This window comes from Xyrauchen texanus, chromosome 7 (assembly GCF_025860055.1).
Source record: "Xyrauchen texanus isolate HMW12.3.18 chromosome 7, RBS_HiC_50CHRs, whole genome shotgun sequence".
Taxonomy (NCBI): domain Eukaryota; kingdom Metazoa; phylum Chordata; class Actinopteri; order Cypriniformes; family Catostomidae; genus Xyrauchen; species Xyrauchen texanus.
This window is the reverse complement of record NC_068282.1, coordinates 1458501-1476000: the sequence shown is the minus strand read 5'-3', so window position 1 is coordinate 1476000 and position 17500 is coordinate 1458501. Positions and strand designations below refer to the sequence as shown.

Here is a 17500-nt window from a genome sequence, read left to right as displayed (position 1 = left end):
AAACTTCAGTCATTTAGTGTCTTTACACTGTAAATCATTATAGTTATCTCAAATCACTAAATAAATAACTCTCTAAACCCTAAAGTTTATTTATTAATAAATACAATCAAGTGGTTCAATTAAACAGTGCTTGAAATGTCACATTTTGGAATCGGATCTCTATATATATATATATATATATATATATATATATATATATATACATTATAATGTACAAAATTGCAGCTTTATGTGCTTTTGGAGCTTCAAAGTTCTAGTCACCATTCACTTGCATTGTAAGGACCTACAGAGCTGAAATATTCTTCTATAAATCTTCATTTGTGTTCTGCAGAAGACACAAAGATGAGAATAAACATTGAGAGAGTGTTAATTTTTGGGTGCACTGTCCCTTTAAGAAAAGTTAACTTGAGCCGAATAAGTTTGTTAATTTAGGACGTGTCATATTTATAATAACTAAGAATTGAACTATAATGTTTCTGGAGATACAAGCTCTCATTAGGACGGTGTTTGACATCCCGAAACGTCCTTGCGCTTCCACGGAAGAAATGCAGTTGAACACGTTGCATCTGAAGAATACAATTAAAAACGTTTTGTTTTTTTTAAATATGTCAAATTTTATTACAAAGTTGATGTTATTAACATTTTAACAAAAGCTCTGAAATTTGGATACAAAAATAACAGTGGTGGAAATGCTGCACAGTTCTTCTGTGTGTTTGTTTAAACAGAGACTTTGACATTAAAGTAGAAAAGCCGAATAATAAATGATCACCTGTATTACGGCACTGATCGTTTGTTTCAGAGGTCGTGCCTCATTTGCACTCTGAATGATGATCTAATGATGCTAAGAAGAAAGTGAAACTTTGGTTTGAGGTTCGCATGTCTCTCATTATCCTCCATATGTACATAGATGTCAGATGTTTCATTTGAGTTTAAGTATAAACGAAGAAGCATTCATTAACTGAACCTCCACCAGCTCTCTCTAAACTGTGAATGTTTTTTAAATACTCGTTACATTGATATATTTCAAAATCTTCCCAGTACTAACTTGTGACGTGTGTACTCTTATGAAAAAGATAAAACAACATTTAACTGCGGTGGGACCCTAAAAGGGGACTAGTTCAAATATATGGTACATCGTTTTATCCTATGGATCTTTTGAGTAGCGTCCTGAGACCCCGCGTACACATGCGTGGACGTTACGTTTTGGCTTCGCTGTATGCAATGCATTATTTAATTTAACTTAAACCGACTGATCTCAGTTCAGGAGACTCTGTGCTGTTAGTATAGGGTTAAACGTTCAATGCACAGAGTCGTGTGACAAAACAACATGGCGCTGATCACAGCGGAGTATCTGTTTGGGAGAAACGCACACAAAACTACATCTGGTGAGAAACCTCATTAAGTTTTTACACTGAAACCTGTTTGAGTCAAAAGATTAGAGTCTCTAGTTTCATCTGATATGCTGTTTTAAACATTTGAGCGATTTATCGCGAAACGGCGCGCTGATAAACACAATGACCACATACGTGGACAATAGGCCTATATTCACTGTACATCACATTGAGAATAAATGAGTGCATCTAAAAACTGATAAAAGTTTCTTTCAGAGGCTTTATATGGAGTTATGATGAACATAAGATGCATTTCTATAACTGTTCTGAGACCAGTGCAGACAGACAGCACACTGGAGGTTAAGTCATGCACTAAATAGGGAGCAAGGGAGCATCCTATAGCTCTCCTATAACTGTTCTGAGACCAGTGCAGACAGACAGCACACTGGAGGTTAAGTCATGCACTAAATAGGGAGCAAGGGAGCATCCTATAGCTCTCCTATAACTGTTCTGAGACCAGTGCAGACAGACAGCACACTGGAGGTTAAGTCATGCACTAAATAGGGAGCAAGGGAGCATCCTATAGCTCTCCTATAACTGTTCTGAGACCAGTGCAGACAGACAGCACACTGGAGGTTAAGTCATGCACTAAATAGGGAGCAAGGGAGCATCCTATAGCTCTCCTATAACTGTTCTGAGACCAGTGCAGACAGACAGCACACTGGAGGTTAAGTCATGCACTAAATAGGGAGCAAGGGAGCATCCTATATCTCTCTATAACTGTTCTGAGACCAGTGCAGACAGACAGCACACTGGAGGTTAAGTCAGGCACTAAATAGGGAGCAAGGGAGCATCCTATAGCTCTCTATACCTGTTCTGAGACCAGTGCAGACAGACAGCACACTGGAGGTTAAGTCATGCACTAAATAGGGAGCAAGGGAGCATCCTATATCTCTCTATAACTGTTCTGAGACCAGTGCAGACAGACAGCACACTGGAGGTTAAGTCATGCACTAAATAGGTAGCAAGGGAGCATCCTATAGCTCTCCTATAACTGTTCTGAGACCAGTGCAGACAGACAGCACACTGGAGGTTAAGTCAGGCACTAAATAGGGAGCAAGGGAGCATCCTATAGCTCTCTATACCTGTTCTGAGACCAGTGCAGACAGACAGCACACTGGAGGTTAAGTCATGCACTAAATAGGGAGCAAGGGAGCATCCTATAGCTCTCCTATAACTGTTCTGAGACCAGTGCAGACAGACAGCACACTGGAGGTTAAGTCATGCACTAAATAGGGAGAAAGGGAGCATCCTATAGCTCTCCTATAACTGTTCTGAGACCAGTGCAGACAGACAGCACACTGGAGGTTAAGTCAGGCACTAAATAGGGAGCAAGGGAGCATCCTATATCTCTCTATAACTGTTCTGAGACCAGTGCAGACAGACAGCACACTGGAGGTTAAGTCATGCACTAAATAGGGAGCAAGGGAGCATCCTATAGCTCTCAATAACTGTTCTGAGACCAGTGCAGACAGCACACTGGAGGTTAAGTCATGCACTAAATAGGGAGCAAGGGAGCATCCTATAGCTCTCCTATAACTGTTCTGAGACCAGTGCAGACAGACAGCACACTGGAGGTTAAGTCAGGCACTAAATAGGGAGCAAGGGAGCATCCTATAGCTCTCTATAACTGTTCTGAGACCAGTGCAGACAGACAGCACACTGGAGGTTAAGTCATGCACTAAATAGGGAGCAAGGGAGCATCCTATATCTCTCTATAACTGTTCTGAGACCAGTGCAGACAGACAGCACACTGGAGGTTAAGTCATGCACTAAATAGGGAGAAAGGGAGCATCCTATAGCTCTCAATAACTGTTCTGAGACCAGTGCAGACAGACAGCACACTGGAGGTTAAGTCATGCACTAAATAGGGAGCAAGGGAGCATCCTATAGCTCTCCTATAACTGTTCTGAGACCAGTGCAGACAGACAGCACACTGGAGGTTAAGTCAGGCACTAAATAGGGAGCAAGGGAGCATCCTATAGCTCTCCTATAACTGTTCTGAGACCAGTGCAGACAGACAGCACTGGAGGTTAAGTCAGGCACTAAATAGGGAGCAAGGGAGCATCCTATAGCTCTCAATAACTGTTCTGAGACCAGTGCAGACAGACAGCACACTGGAGGTTAAGTCATGCACTAAATAGGGAGCAAGGGAGCATCCTATAACTCTCCTATAACTGTTCTGAGACCAGTGCAGACAGACAGCACACTGGAGGTTAAGTCATGCACTAAATAGGGAGCAAGGGAGCATCCTATAGCTCTCTATGCAGTTAAGTGCGTTCACTCTTAAAAATCTGATCAAAAGTTCAGTTTCAGGCTGCAGATGATGTTTGGACACTCAACATGTTTGACACACATGGGACGATGATCATCAGTACATAGATTCACATTTATAATGGATCATTTTATTTGAACATGGTCGACCGTGATTGGATGATGCTGGACGTTACTTTGAATCTGAATTAATTATGCTAATTTATGATGTAACATCTCAGAAATATCATAATCGACACTCTTGGAAGAAAATCTGACTTTCTATAGCTCGGTATTATTTAGACATTTTCACAACATAGTCCCGCTGTCCACATACGAGGACATACATTTTTAGGAAACTTATTGTTCTAGAATATATATTTATTTTGCATGTTTATCAGGTGCTACAAGTTACAACTGAATGTTTCTTCTGAGATTATATAGATGCTCCTGAGCTTTTATATCCTGAATCATGTATTCATATATTTCATATTTAATGATTTATTTACTGAGTTGTCTGAGTTGTAAACATATTGACAGAGCAAACGTGTTAAAGTAGAAACAAGCAAAATAGAAGATTGGTGATGGTCTCATTATATTTGGCATTGACCTAAAAGCACTTTTAGAGGAACGCTTCAATCCGAATGTCTCCGTTCTGTTGTGAAACCTGTCCCAGAGTGTCCGTGTTCTGCACATCTTTGGTAAACACAGGTGAGATATTTCACTTCCTGTCTCGTTCCATCTCGTTTGTCCTCTCCATGTCTTCGTTCCGTGCCGTGTTGATCATCTCTGCGTCCTGCCTCTCCTCTTGTCTGAAGGATTTGTCCTCGGCTTCTTCCTTTATCCATTGAGGATCTGTTCTCATCCCTCTCTCGTGGATGTGATGCCTGAGCGAGCTCTCCTCTTCCTCCTCCTCGTCTTTCTCTCTGTACTCCAGCGCCGCTCCCTCCATACTGGAGTCGCTGAGATACGTGCCGCCGTCCTGGCGCTCCGTGATGGGGCTCAGGTACGGAACGCCGTCCCCCAGTGCCGCGTCCTCTCCGGGTGCGTCCGGGTCGCTGTCGCGGCTGCAGAATGCGTAACGGTGATTCATGTGTTGCGAGTACGAGCCGGAGTGAGAGAATCGTTTACCGCATTTATCGCACTGATACGGCTTCTCTCCGGAGTGCAGGCGGCTGTGCTCGATCAAGTGATGCTTGTGTTTAAAAGCCTTCTTGCAGATTTGACACTTGTGGGGTCTCTTTCCTAAAAACAAGACAAAAGTGTCATTAGCGTGTGACGTATATCTAATACACTCACCTAAAGGATTATTAGGAACACCTGTTCAATTTCTCATTAATGCAATTATCTAATCAACCAATCACATGGCAGTTGCTTCAATGCATTTAGGGGTGTGGTCCTGGTCAAGACAATCTCCTGAACTCCAAACTGAATGTCAGAATGGGAAAGAAAGGTGATTTAAGCAATTTTGAGCCAATTTGGTTGCTAAGGAGACCCGGCTTGGGTCACTCAGCACGCCCTGAATTCGAACTCACGACTCCAGGTGTGATAGAAATATCTACATTCCTTGAACGTATTTTCTTTAAAAATGCATAGGCTTAACATTTTAAGTGTTAATAAATTCAAACTATTGAGTGCAAAATTGAGGCTATGAGGCCTTGCGCTTGAATTATTCATTATTCATTGAATAATTTGGGGTTCTGGGTATCTCGGCGAGTATTGGCGCTGACTATCACACCTGGAGTCGTGAGTTTGAATCCAGGGCGTGCTGAGTGACTCAAGCCAGGACTCCTTAGCAACCAAATTGGCCCGGTTGCTAGGCAGGGTAGAGTCACATGGGGTAACCTCCTCGTGGTCACTATAATGTGGTTCTCGCTCTCGGTGGGGCGTGTGGTGGGTCATACGTGGATGCCGCGGAGAATAGCGTGAAGCCTCCACATGCGCTACGTCTCCATGGTAACGCACTCAACGAGTCACCTGATGTGATGCACGGATTGACGGTCTCAGACGTGGAGGCAACTGAGATTCGTCCTCCGCCACCCGCACTGAGTCGCGTCACTACGCCACCATGAGGACTCAGAGCGCATTGGGAATTAGGCGTTCCAAATTAGGGAGAAATAAATATCATGTTTTTTGGTCAAAGGGAACTTATGGTGCATTTAATTAGTTTTTATTAATAATTAATTGAGGTTTAAGCGTTTGTGTTTTGTTGCACAGGTTGATCGTTTACAACCTGTTTTACTTCCACAATGTAACATTTGCAAACAAACAAACAAAATAAACGTAGTCCGGGACTTGATGTGATCCATCAGGATTGTTAAATATCTCTACATGACCGGTGGCTTGATGAAATGGTCCGCTAAAATGCAAAAGCAAACTTATGACATTCTAATGTATGATTATGAAATTAAACTCATTAGCACTAATTAATCATGCACAAGTCTGTTTTGATGTCATGTTGTCTGCTCGTGTCTGTACCTGTGTGCTCGTATTTATGGCGCAGGAGAGAGCTGCTCTTCTGGAAGGTTTTGTCGCAGATGTCGCAGGCGTAAAGTCCTTCCTCCGTCTTCCTCAGTCTCTTTCTCCCGGGACCGATCTCGCCATCCATCCCGTCCTCCATCAGAGACAGACACTCCAGACCGCCACGATTCAAAGCCTCATTCTGAACCGAAGAGAGAAAATGACCGTTATTACGAGGCCTGAGAGGAACATCCACCGACATCCACAAACGTTTCCTGAATGCACGTGTGCTGATATATCCTCGCGCTTTTACCACGACAAGATCACAACTGTGTGAGAGAACACGACAGAAAATATATTGATTTCATTTGGCTATATATGACTTTATTTACATTATCCATTATGAAACAGTGTCATAATGTGAAATGATGTTACTGAGTCAGCATGCAGGCGTGTGGAAACGGACACGCATCCTCACTGCCCTTTGGCATAGTGTCTGTGTGTGTGAGTGTGTGTGTCTGTGTGTGTGTGAGTGTGTGTATCTGTGTGTGTGTCTGTGTATCTGTGTGTCTGTGTGTGTGTATGTGTCTGTGTGTATATCTGTGTGTGTGTGTGTGTGTGTGTGTGTGTGCGTGCGTGTCTGTGTGTATCTGTGTGTGTGTGTCTGTGTGTGTATCTGTGTGTGTGTCTGTGTGTATCTGTGTGTGTGTGTCTGTGAGTGTGTGTGTGTGTGTGTGTCTGTCTCTGTGTGTGTGTGTCTGTGAGTGTGTGTGTGTGTGTGTCTGTCTCTGTGTGTGTGTCTGTGAGTGTGTGTGTGTGTGTCTGTCTCTGTGTGTGTGTCTGTGAGTGTGTGTGTGTGAGTGTGTGTGTGTGTGTGTGTGTCTGTGAGTGTGTGTGTGTGTCTGTCTCTGTGTGTGTGTCTGTGTGTGTGAGTGTGTGTGTGTGTGTGTGTCTGTGAGTGTGAGTGTGTGTGAGTGTGTGTGTGTGTGTGTGTCTGTGAGTGTGTGTGTGTGTGTGTGTCTGTCTCTGTGTGTGTGTGTGTCTGTGTGTGTGTGTCTGTGAGTGTGTGTGTGTGTGAGTGTGTGTGTGTGTGTGTGTGTGTGTGAGTGTGTGTGTGTGTGTCTGTCTCTGTGTGAGTGTTTGTGAGTGTGTGTGTGTGAGTGTGTGGGGAATTTCCCTGAGAGTTGCATGTTTGTTTACAGCTTAAAGAGAGGAAACAAATTCATCAAAAACTCCATCATCAAAGGAAATCAGGGGCGCATGAGAGCGGTCACAATTGCAATATGATGTGCTTTTGAAGTTCAGATATATAGTACATATATGCTTCAGATTTTCCCTGCATGACTAAGAGTGTAAAATCAGTCTCTCTCATTTTTTTTTTTTTAAATAATGAAACTTTGAAAAATACAACGGATAGTAAGTATATATATATATATATATATATATATATATATATATATATATATATATATATATATATATATATATATATATATATTATTATTATTATATATATTTTTGTTTAAATGAATATACATTTTAATTTAACATCACTATTAATATTGCTCATATTAGGTTCAGTGATTTGAACAAATATGTGTGTTTGTAACTTGGACAGTAAACTTAGGTGCAACATTTTTGCCACAGTCATGAATTTGATATTATGTGTCTTGGGTCAGGTGTCAATCATCCGGAACCCCCTTGAACCACATAGAAACAGTGTAAACACAGAACACCATAGCAACTGCATAGCGATCACCCACAACATCGCATAATGTTCTGCACAGTCAAATAAAAATTATCAAATATAGTTTATTTTAGTTTTAATAATTCTAAATATGTATTATGATTATGAATACAAATATTTAATAACTTTTTTCCTTGTTCTCGCCAGTTTGTAACGCCCAATCCCCAATGTGCACTAAGTCCTCGTGGTGGCGTAGTGACTCAATCCAGATGGCGGAGGACGAATCTGAGTTGCCTCCGCGTCTGGGACCGTCAATCTGCGCATCTTATCACGTAACTTGAGCGATATTTCCCTCCATGTGTCCGGTATTTTCTGTCGGCTGTTCAGAATCAGAACTTGAATGAATCACAAGAGTCGATTACTCTCAATGAATCAATGAATCGGTTCGCGAAACATTTGGAGACGTTCAGAAGAAGAAAGAATAATTCGGATAGTTCACTCATGCAACGAATCATTCGGATAGTTCACTCATGCAACGAACCATTCGGATAGTTCACTCATGCAACGAACCATTCGGATAGTTCACTCATGCAACGAACCATTCGGATAGTGCAACGAACCATTGGATAGTTCACTCATGCAGCGAACCATTCGGATAGTTCACTCATGCAACGAACCATTCGGATAGTTCACTCATGCAACGAACCATTCGGATAGTTCACTCATGCAACGAACCATTCGGATAGTGCAACGAACCATTCGGATAGTTCACTCATGCAACGAACCATTCGGATAGTTCACTCATGCAACGAACCATTCGGATAGTTCACTCATGCAACGAACCATTCGGATAGTTCACTCATGAAACGAACCATTCGGATAGTTCACTCATGCAACGAACCATTCGGATAGTTCACTCATGCAACGAATCATTCGGATAGTTCACTCATGCAACGAACCATTCGGATAGTTCACTCATGCAACGAACCATTCGGATAGTTCACTCATGCAACGAACCATTCGGATAGTTCACTCATGCAACGAATCATTCGGTTAGTTCACTCATGCAAGGAATCATTCGGTTAGTTCACTCATGCAACGAATCATTCGGATAGTTCACTCATGCAACGAATCATTCGGATAGTTCACTCATGCAACGAATCATTCGGATAGTTCACTCATGCAACGAATCATTCGGATAGTTCACTCATGCAACGAATCATTCGGATAGTTCACTCATGCAACGAACCATTCGGATAGTTAACTCATGCAACGAACCATTCGGATAGTTCACTCATGCAACGAACCATTCGGATAGTTCACTCATGCAACGAACCATTCGGATAGTTCACTCATGTAACGAATCATTCGGATAGTTCGGATAACGAAACATTTGTAGCGTTTTTACAATACCTGGAAACATCAGAGCACAGAGAATGTAATGGAACGGGCCCGTTTACATGCACTAAACGGCTCGCAATGACTCGCAAAATCCGACAAAACCAAACCGTGTTTACATGAGATTTGAAATAATAGCGTTATTCTCAGACTTTTGATGTCAAACCGTAAAGAGGCATGTGCACAACACGTGCGTTCATTGGATAAGCCGGTAGAAACGCCGGTAAATGCGTTTATATGCAACGCAAAATTGGTGTAGTGTTCAAAAATCTACCCGTGTTGATTGGTTTATTCATACGCGTTTATGACCCTATTTCCATGACCACTCAGGTTCTCGGCTTCTTATGCATTATCAGTGTAAGAACGTGCATGTAAGTGCCCTCAGTATAGTACAGCAATGTGAAATACAGTATTATCAATAGTTGATCACTCATCTAGCTACAGTTTGCGTTTACCATCAAAGAATGTCTTTCGTGTTGTATTCTCTTCAACATCGATTCTGACTCCGCCTCCACCATATACGCCACTGAAGAGAGAAAACCCGGGCTTGGCGTTGGTGGCGTGAGAGGAAGCGATGTCAGACCATTGTGCCCCATTCCTGCTAGGCTGCCAGGGATCATGTGATTAAAGAGGGGGTAGTTACTGAAAACCGTGCTTCCAAAGAGCGGCGACTGTGCATAGGCCCCACCCACCTGCTGCTGAGAGGGTGGAGTCAGTCTCTTGAACATACTATCCATGTCACGTCTTCCTTGCTGCGGCGAGTAGCCGTTACAAGTCTGATCTCTGGTTTCTCGTGACATACCTCCAGAGGTAGAATGGGGTTTGGGGATGGATAAGTCCAAGGGTTCGTTCTGAATCGATCCTGATACCGTAATATGTTGACTCGATTGACGTGGCGATGTGGAATTGAAAGATAGATCCAGGCAAGGTGGAGAACCAAACCTTGAGGCAATCAGTTGTTGGCGGTCAGATAATGTTGGGGATGTTGGATCAACTGGATTTGGTTTTCTTGGACTACTCATTTTTTCATTTGGCCAGTGTTTATCTTGGGATAACAGTGGTGTAGGTAAAGGCACGAGGATCTGCTTTGGTACGGAATGCCAGGATGCCCGTTGGGGCGAAGAAAGGTCTCTATAAGGCACGTTATTGGTAGTTGGTGAAGTCTGGGTGTCATATGGCAGGTTTGAGAGTCTAGAGAAGTTCAGTGGAGATCCGTTTTTGGGTCGCTGTGACAGTGGATAGTTCACGATGTCTTTGCTCTGGCACTGATACCGCTCATGATGCATTAGCATCCCGTCGCTGGGAAACACCTTTGAGCACCATCGACACGTCACGGCACTGATGGGTGCCTCATTTTTCCTCTCTCTTCCTTGTCTCTGTTCGCCAACTTCCTTACAAAGCATTTCCTGTAAAAGTTGTTCAAACTTGCTGCGCGACTGCAGTAAAGGTAGCAGAGTGGTGCCTTTAAACACGCCCGTCCTCATGGCCAAATCCACTGTAGGGTCCCACGACCTGGTCAGCTCTACCGCATGCATAATGGGCACAGACTCCTGCCCTGGCATGGTGAGTGGGTCTATTTGGTATTGACCCAGGGGGGCGTATGGAGAGCCCTTTCCTCGACTGCCATTTCGACCGCCAACCACAGGAGGCGATGTTGGGGAGGGGAAGAGGTAGTCAGGGTGGGAGTGGCCATTAAAATGGGAGTGGCCATTTCCTGTTCCGCCTCCACTAAGGCACTTTTTACTGCTGAGGTGAGAGCTGTAGGACCCAGAGTGACTGAAACGCTTCTTACAGTTCGAGCACTCGTACGGCTTCTCACCTAAATGGGAAAAATGGCAACGGTGACTTCCAGAACACTTTAGAATGTCTTGTCGGACTGACTTATTGAATTGAATTATGCATATTGTGAAATATTTTGTATTTCTTAATTTTTTTAATGTCTCAAACTACTTATTGGCATGATTGTTTGTATTTTCAATATATCCAAATCATCAAAAAGCTGACAAGAAAGAAAAAAAAAGGTCGTCTAGGTCATACTTCACCCCAAAATTAAAAAAAATATATATATATATAATATTATAAATTATTAAGGAAAATTACACTTTAAACATTAAGATTTCTTTACATTGTTTAAAAAAACATTTTCTTATGACAAATAAGCACATTTAAACCCCCTTTAAATTCTCAGTATCAAAGTAATATAAAAAATCTCATTATCTTACAGTAAACAGTTAATAATGATATCGGTCTGTAAAATTAAGCACGTATAAATGGTAGTGTTTGCTTTAAATTTTATTAATGCTGATTTTAAATAAAATCCTGGTTTACAGAATCACAGTAATGAAAATAATAGTGTTTTTTTTTTCTTCATTGCAGTAAGGAGAATTTTTGGAGGGCAATGTACTTAATTATCATAATGCAAACGATCTTAATCGTCCTAAAAATAGGCCTCTTTTTTTTTATGCCAAATATAATTGTAGTTGTGAAATATGACCTGGAAATTCCTTAGTGGGATGAATTCATGAGTGTAATACATTAATGTAATGGTAATATTTTTTAATATAATTTATCTACTTTGCTTGCATTAAAACTTCTGCTGCACAATTGCATTTTTTGAGTCGCTTACCGCTGTGAATGCGAAGATGCTCTTTAAGGTGATGCTTGTATTTAAAGGCTTTTCCACACTGATTACACTTAAACTTCCTGTTCTCTATGGCTGAATCCGACATGGGGTTCTGGAACATACAGTACATGAGCAGAAATAATGAGCGGTTAGAACATGTTTTTGGTATGTTGTTTGGTATGTACAGTATGTGCGTTGAGTACCTTGTCTTGAGTTTGGCTGTGAAGGGTGAGGTGGCATTCCATTTGTGCACGGTATTGCGTACTGTACCCACAGATAGGGCAAACATCCTCCCTGCCATCTCTGTCCTGGCAGAACTTCATATGCTCCTTCAGAGAGACGTCACCCAGAGTGCGATACGTCCGCTGGCAATACGGGCATGTTTCAACTGGCATCCATGTGCCATCAGTGTTCAGGGGTACACCGTCTGTCCACCAGCAAGAGAAGAAAGAATTTGTTTTGGTCACTTTTTGTTGAATTGATGACATTTTTCATCAATTGATGAATCTTAAGGATAAGTAAAGATTGCATGTATTACAGAATTGCTAAATTGTTGTTATTTGTGTTTCGGAGATTTCATGGATTTAAAAGGACTTTGATTGAACCAGTAACATTCCAGTCACTAGTACTGGGTATTAAACTCTTCACCACACTTTAAGCATGTACCTTTCCCCTCGGGTGACTCGTGTTCTTCTGGTGACCAGCAGACGGGTGACATGTCGCCTTGAACGCCGCCTATATGGTACAAGTTCACGGATCCATTGCGTTGTGGACTGAGAAGATGCGACACTTTTCTCAGCTGCACCATTGAGTCATAACGGGGATCGTTCTCTAAGACGTGAGAGTTGCTCTGACCTGAAAGTGGAAAAAAATCCGTCATTATTAGCATTATTAGCATTGTATCACCCCTACCCCTATACCATTTTGTGTAACACATTTACAATATACCCCGTGAAATGTCTCGATGAGCCCAGTTTTCTTTCTGTTGACATATTTCCTATTGAAACAGGAAGTTGGGACATGTTGAAGGGCTTGTCCCCTGCCTATTTATCGCAACAGTCAAAGTAAAATCACAATAATTTTCTCCAAAGGTGAACTGATTATTAATGGTGTCTTTAAATGTTTAAAGACAGACCTATCGTGCTTCTGTTGAACCATCAGTCCACGTCATTTGCAAATATCTGAATATATGTCTTTAAATCAATCGTTTTATATTTTGCCTTAGTTTTTAATTTGATTACATCATTCGCAATGCATTATGGGATTGTAGTAAATTCCTTCATCAAAGACATTAAAGGAATATTCCGGGTTCAATGCAGGTTCAGCTCAATCGACAGCATTTGTGGCATAATAATTATTTAGACTCGTTCCTTCTTTTCTTTATAAAAGCACAAATGTGTGTTCCAGTGAGACACTTACAATAGAAGTCAATGGGGTTTTCCCCATTAAAGATGTAACGCAATTAAATATGACCGCATTAAAGACGTAACGCATTAAATATGACCGCATTAAAGATGTAACGCATTAAATATGACCGCATTAAAGACGTAACGCATTAAATATGACCGTATTAAAGATGTAACGCATTAAATATGACCGTATTAAATATGACCGCATTAAAGATTACCTTATTAAAGATGTAACGCATTAAATATGACCACATTAAAGATTACCTTACTAAAGATGTAACGCATTATATATGACGGCATTAAATATAACCGCATTAAATATGACCGCATTAAATAGAACCGCATTAAAGATGTAACGCAATTAAATATGACCGCATTAAAGATGTAACGCATTAAATATGACCGCATTAAAGATGTAACGCATTATATATGACGGCATTAAATATAACCGCATTAAATATGACCGCATTAAATAGAACCGCATTAAAGATGTAACTCATTAAATAGGACCGCATTAAAGATGTAACGCAATTAAATATGACCGCATTAAAGACGTAACGCATTAAATATGACCGCATTAAAGATGTAACGCATTAAATATGACCGCATTAAAGACGTAATGCATTAAATATGACCGTATTAAAGATGTAACGCATTAAATATGACCGCATTAAAGATTACCTTATTAAAGATGTAACGCATTATATATGACGGCATTAAATATAACCGCATTAAATATGACCGCATTAAATAGAACCGCATTAAAGATGTAACTCATTAAATAGGACCGCATTAAAGATGTAACGCAATTAAATATGATCGCATTAAAGACGTAATGCATTAAATATGACCGTATTAAAGATGTAACACAATTAAATATGATCGCATTAAAGACGTAACGCAATTAAATATGACCGTATTAAAGATGTAACGCAATTAAATATGACCGTATTAAAGATGTAACGCAATTAAATATGACCGTATTAAAGATGTAACGCAATTAAATATGACCGTATTAAAGATGTAACGCAATTAAATATGATCGCATTAAAGACGTAATGCATTAAATATGACCGCATTAAAGATTACCTTATTAAAGATGTAACGCATTATATATGACGGCATTAAATATAACCGCATTAAATATGACCGCATTAAATATGACCGCATTAAAGATGTAACTCATTAAATAGGACCGCATTAAAGATGTAACGCAATTAAATATGACCGCATTAAAGACGTAACGCATTAAATATGACCGCATTAAAGACGTAACGCATTAAATATGACCGCATTAAAGATGTAACGCATTAAATATGACCGCATTAAAGATGTAATGCATTAAATATGACCGCATTAAAGATGTAACGCATTAAATATGACCGCATTAAAGATGTAACGCATTATATATGACGGCATTAAATATAACCGCATTAAATATGACCGCATTAAATAGAACCGCATTAAAGATGTAACTCATTAAATAGGACCGCATTAAAGATGTAACGCAATTAAATATGACCGCATTAAAGACGTAACGCATTAAATATGACCGCATTAAAGATGTAATGCATTAAATATGACCGCATTAAAGATGTAACGCAATTCAATATACTACTTGTATTTTATCATTGGATTTTTATCATATATGTCACATTTTAGCTTCTTAAAAATGAACACATTTATTTTGTATTTATTCCATCAATAGATATGATATTATATTGCATATAGTATATTTTGTCAAATACATAATTGGTACTATTTACAAGTATTGACATTGATTTGTTGAACACGTGCTAAAAATCGGACTGTCTCTTTAAGAAAACCAGCTGTTCTATAAAGAGCATCTGTAAATGAGAGCATGTTAACGAGAAAGGACAGCTATTTGATGCTGTCTTTAAGAGGTCATGCCTTTAAAGCCATTCACGGCCTTACATTTCATTAGTTAAGAGCAGAGACACAGCATTGAGATGTGTGTTTGTTGTTAAAAACATGCGTTTGGTGCAAATATGAAGAATGCATTTACTTGAAACCAACAAGACTAAAATACAAGCAGAAACGAGCACAGAGATGCCAGCGCTGCAACTGAGGAGGGTTTGTGCAAATGTTAGCAGATGTTGGCATCACATATCCAGCGTTCTCTCATGTGGCCGTGGAAGACTCCGCGCGGTTCTGCGCTTTAAATACTCTGTTATAGGCGAATCCCACGAGCGTTTGATCTCCATCAAACAAAAGAGAATCACTCACACGCTCAGTTTAGATTCAGAAGACGACTGTCACCTCGTTTGATGTGTGGAAATATTTTGACATTCTCGTCAGTTTTTTTGCTGCAATAAACTCCAGAGTTTAATCTGAGCATTACTGAGAGCTTTCAGGTCCGCCCGTGCTGCGGCTAATATCATAACAACTATCACGGAGGCGTCTGGAAATTACTAAAGTCTCAGAAGCAGATCAGAGTCAGTGCAGAGAGTGATTAAACACAGGATGCTGTCATAAATAGCACAGCTGTATGTGTTCGATTAAATAAAGTTATAGTCTGAAGTATATTGCAGACAAATAAAATGCAAATTTTTGTAATTCTGTCATTATTTACTCACCCTAATGTGGTTTCAAACTCATATGACAACAAAAGGAGATGTCAAGTGGAAATCGGAAACAGTAGGTTGACTTTTCTTTAGCCATAATCGGTCTGCGTTTACCAAATCTCAAAACACTGCCCCCAGTGGGAAAAGCTGTAAGTGTTGCGAAATGTCCACGGAGGGGCGCCAAACGCAAGTTGTACAGGCTAGAGGAATGACTATTATAGAAACTGAACCCCCAAATCTAAACGTAACCATTAGTGGGGTAAAATTTAACGTTTTAGAGAAAAATGCAACTTGTGAATGATGCGAATGCGGTTAATGCTAAACACGAGATTCGAACCCGGGTCGCTGACACAACATGCTTCCGGTCGCGCCGCAAGGAAAGGTTAACGCGCTTGAGCCGGGGCAAAGAGGTCTGATGGGAGATGGCGCTTGTCTGTGCCAACTTCCTGCATGATCACGTGGGAACGTTAGTCTCACACAGCACAATGTGAGTGAATGGTGACTGAGGTTGTCTTTCTGCGCTGGAACAGGTTTTGGACCAACATGAGGGTGAGTAAGTACGAGTATGCAGTATGCCGTATGTGAAGAAGTATGCCGTATGTAGTATGTGAAGAAGTATGCAGTATGCCGTATGTGAAGAAGTATGCCGTATGTAGTATGTGAAGAAGTATGGTGTATGTAGTATGTGAAGAAGTATGGTGTATGTAGTATGTGAAGAAGTATGCAGTATGCCGTATGTAGTATGTGAAGTATGCCGTATGTAGTATGTGAAGTATGCCGTATGTAGTATGTGGTGAAGTATGCCGTATGTAGTATGTGAAGAAGTATGCAGTATGTGAAGAAGTATGCAGTATGCCGTATGTAGTATGTGAAGAAGTATGCTGTATGTAGTATGTGAAGAAGTATGCAGTATGCCGTATGTGAAGAAGTATGCAGTATGCCGTATGTAGTATGTGAAGAAGTATGCCGTATGTAGTATGTGAAGAAGTATGTAGTATGTGAAGAAGTATGCAGTATGTAGTTTGTGAAGAAGTATGCAGTATGCCGTACGTAGTATGTGAAGAAGTATGCCGTATGTAGTATGTGAAGAAGTATGCTGTATGTAGTATGTGAAGAAGTATGCAGTATGCCGTATGTAGTTTGTGAAGAAGTATGCAGTATGCCGTATGTAGTTTGTGAAGAAGTATGCAGTATGCCGTATGTAGTATGTGAAGAAGTATGCCGTATGTAGTATGTGAAGAAGTATGCAGTATGCCGTACGTAGTATGTGAAGAAGTATGCCGTATGTAGTATGTGAAGAAGTATGCTGTATGTAGTATGTGAAGAAGTATGCAGTATGCCGTATGTAGTTTGTGAAGAAGTATGCAGTATGCCGTATGTAGTTTGTGAAGAAGTATGCAGTATGCCGTATGTAGTATGTGAAGAAGTATGCCGTATGTAGTATGTGAAGAAGTATGCTGTATGTAGTATGTGAAGAAGTATGCAGTATGCCGTATGTGAAGAAGTATGCAGTATGCCGTATGTAGTATGTGAAGAAGTATGCAGTATGCCGTATGTAGTTTGTGAAGAAGTATGCAGTATGCCGTATGTAGTATGTGAAGAAGTATGCAGTATGCAATGCTAAACATTTCAAACTGTGTTGTGTTCAAACGTTGTTGCACGTTAGCACCATGCGATTATATTCTTGTAAATAA

The 17500-nt window shown here is 40.5% G+C and overlaps 1 protein-coding gene across 2 annotated transcripts in view; it reads right to left on the bottom strand.

Moving 5' to 3' along the window:
• Nucleotides 1-4362: 4362 nt before the first annotated feature.
• Nucleotides 4363-17500, bottom strand: part of LOC127646782 (zinc finger E-box-binding homeobox 2-like) — a 62534-nt gene continuing 49396 nt past the window's right edge. For both annotated transcript variants that reach the window (XM_052130659.1, XM_052130660.1), the window contains exons 3-8: nt 12479-12667; nt 12016-12239; nt 11816-11924; nt 9645-11008; nt 6123-6306; nt 4363-4889 (exon numbers count right to left, since the gene is read on the bottom strand). In XM_052130659.1, coding sequence (XP_051986619.1) covers nt 4366-4889; nt 6123-6306; nt 9645-11008; nt 11816-11924; nt 12016-12239; nt 12479-12667 — 2594 coding nt within the window. In that variant the 3' untranslated portion in view covers nt 4363-4365. The remainder of the gene's footprint in view (nt 4890-6122; nt 6307-9644; nt 11009-11815; nt 11925-12015; nt 12240-12478; nt 12668-17500) is intronic.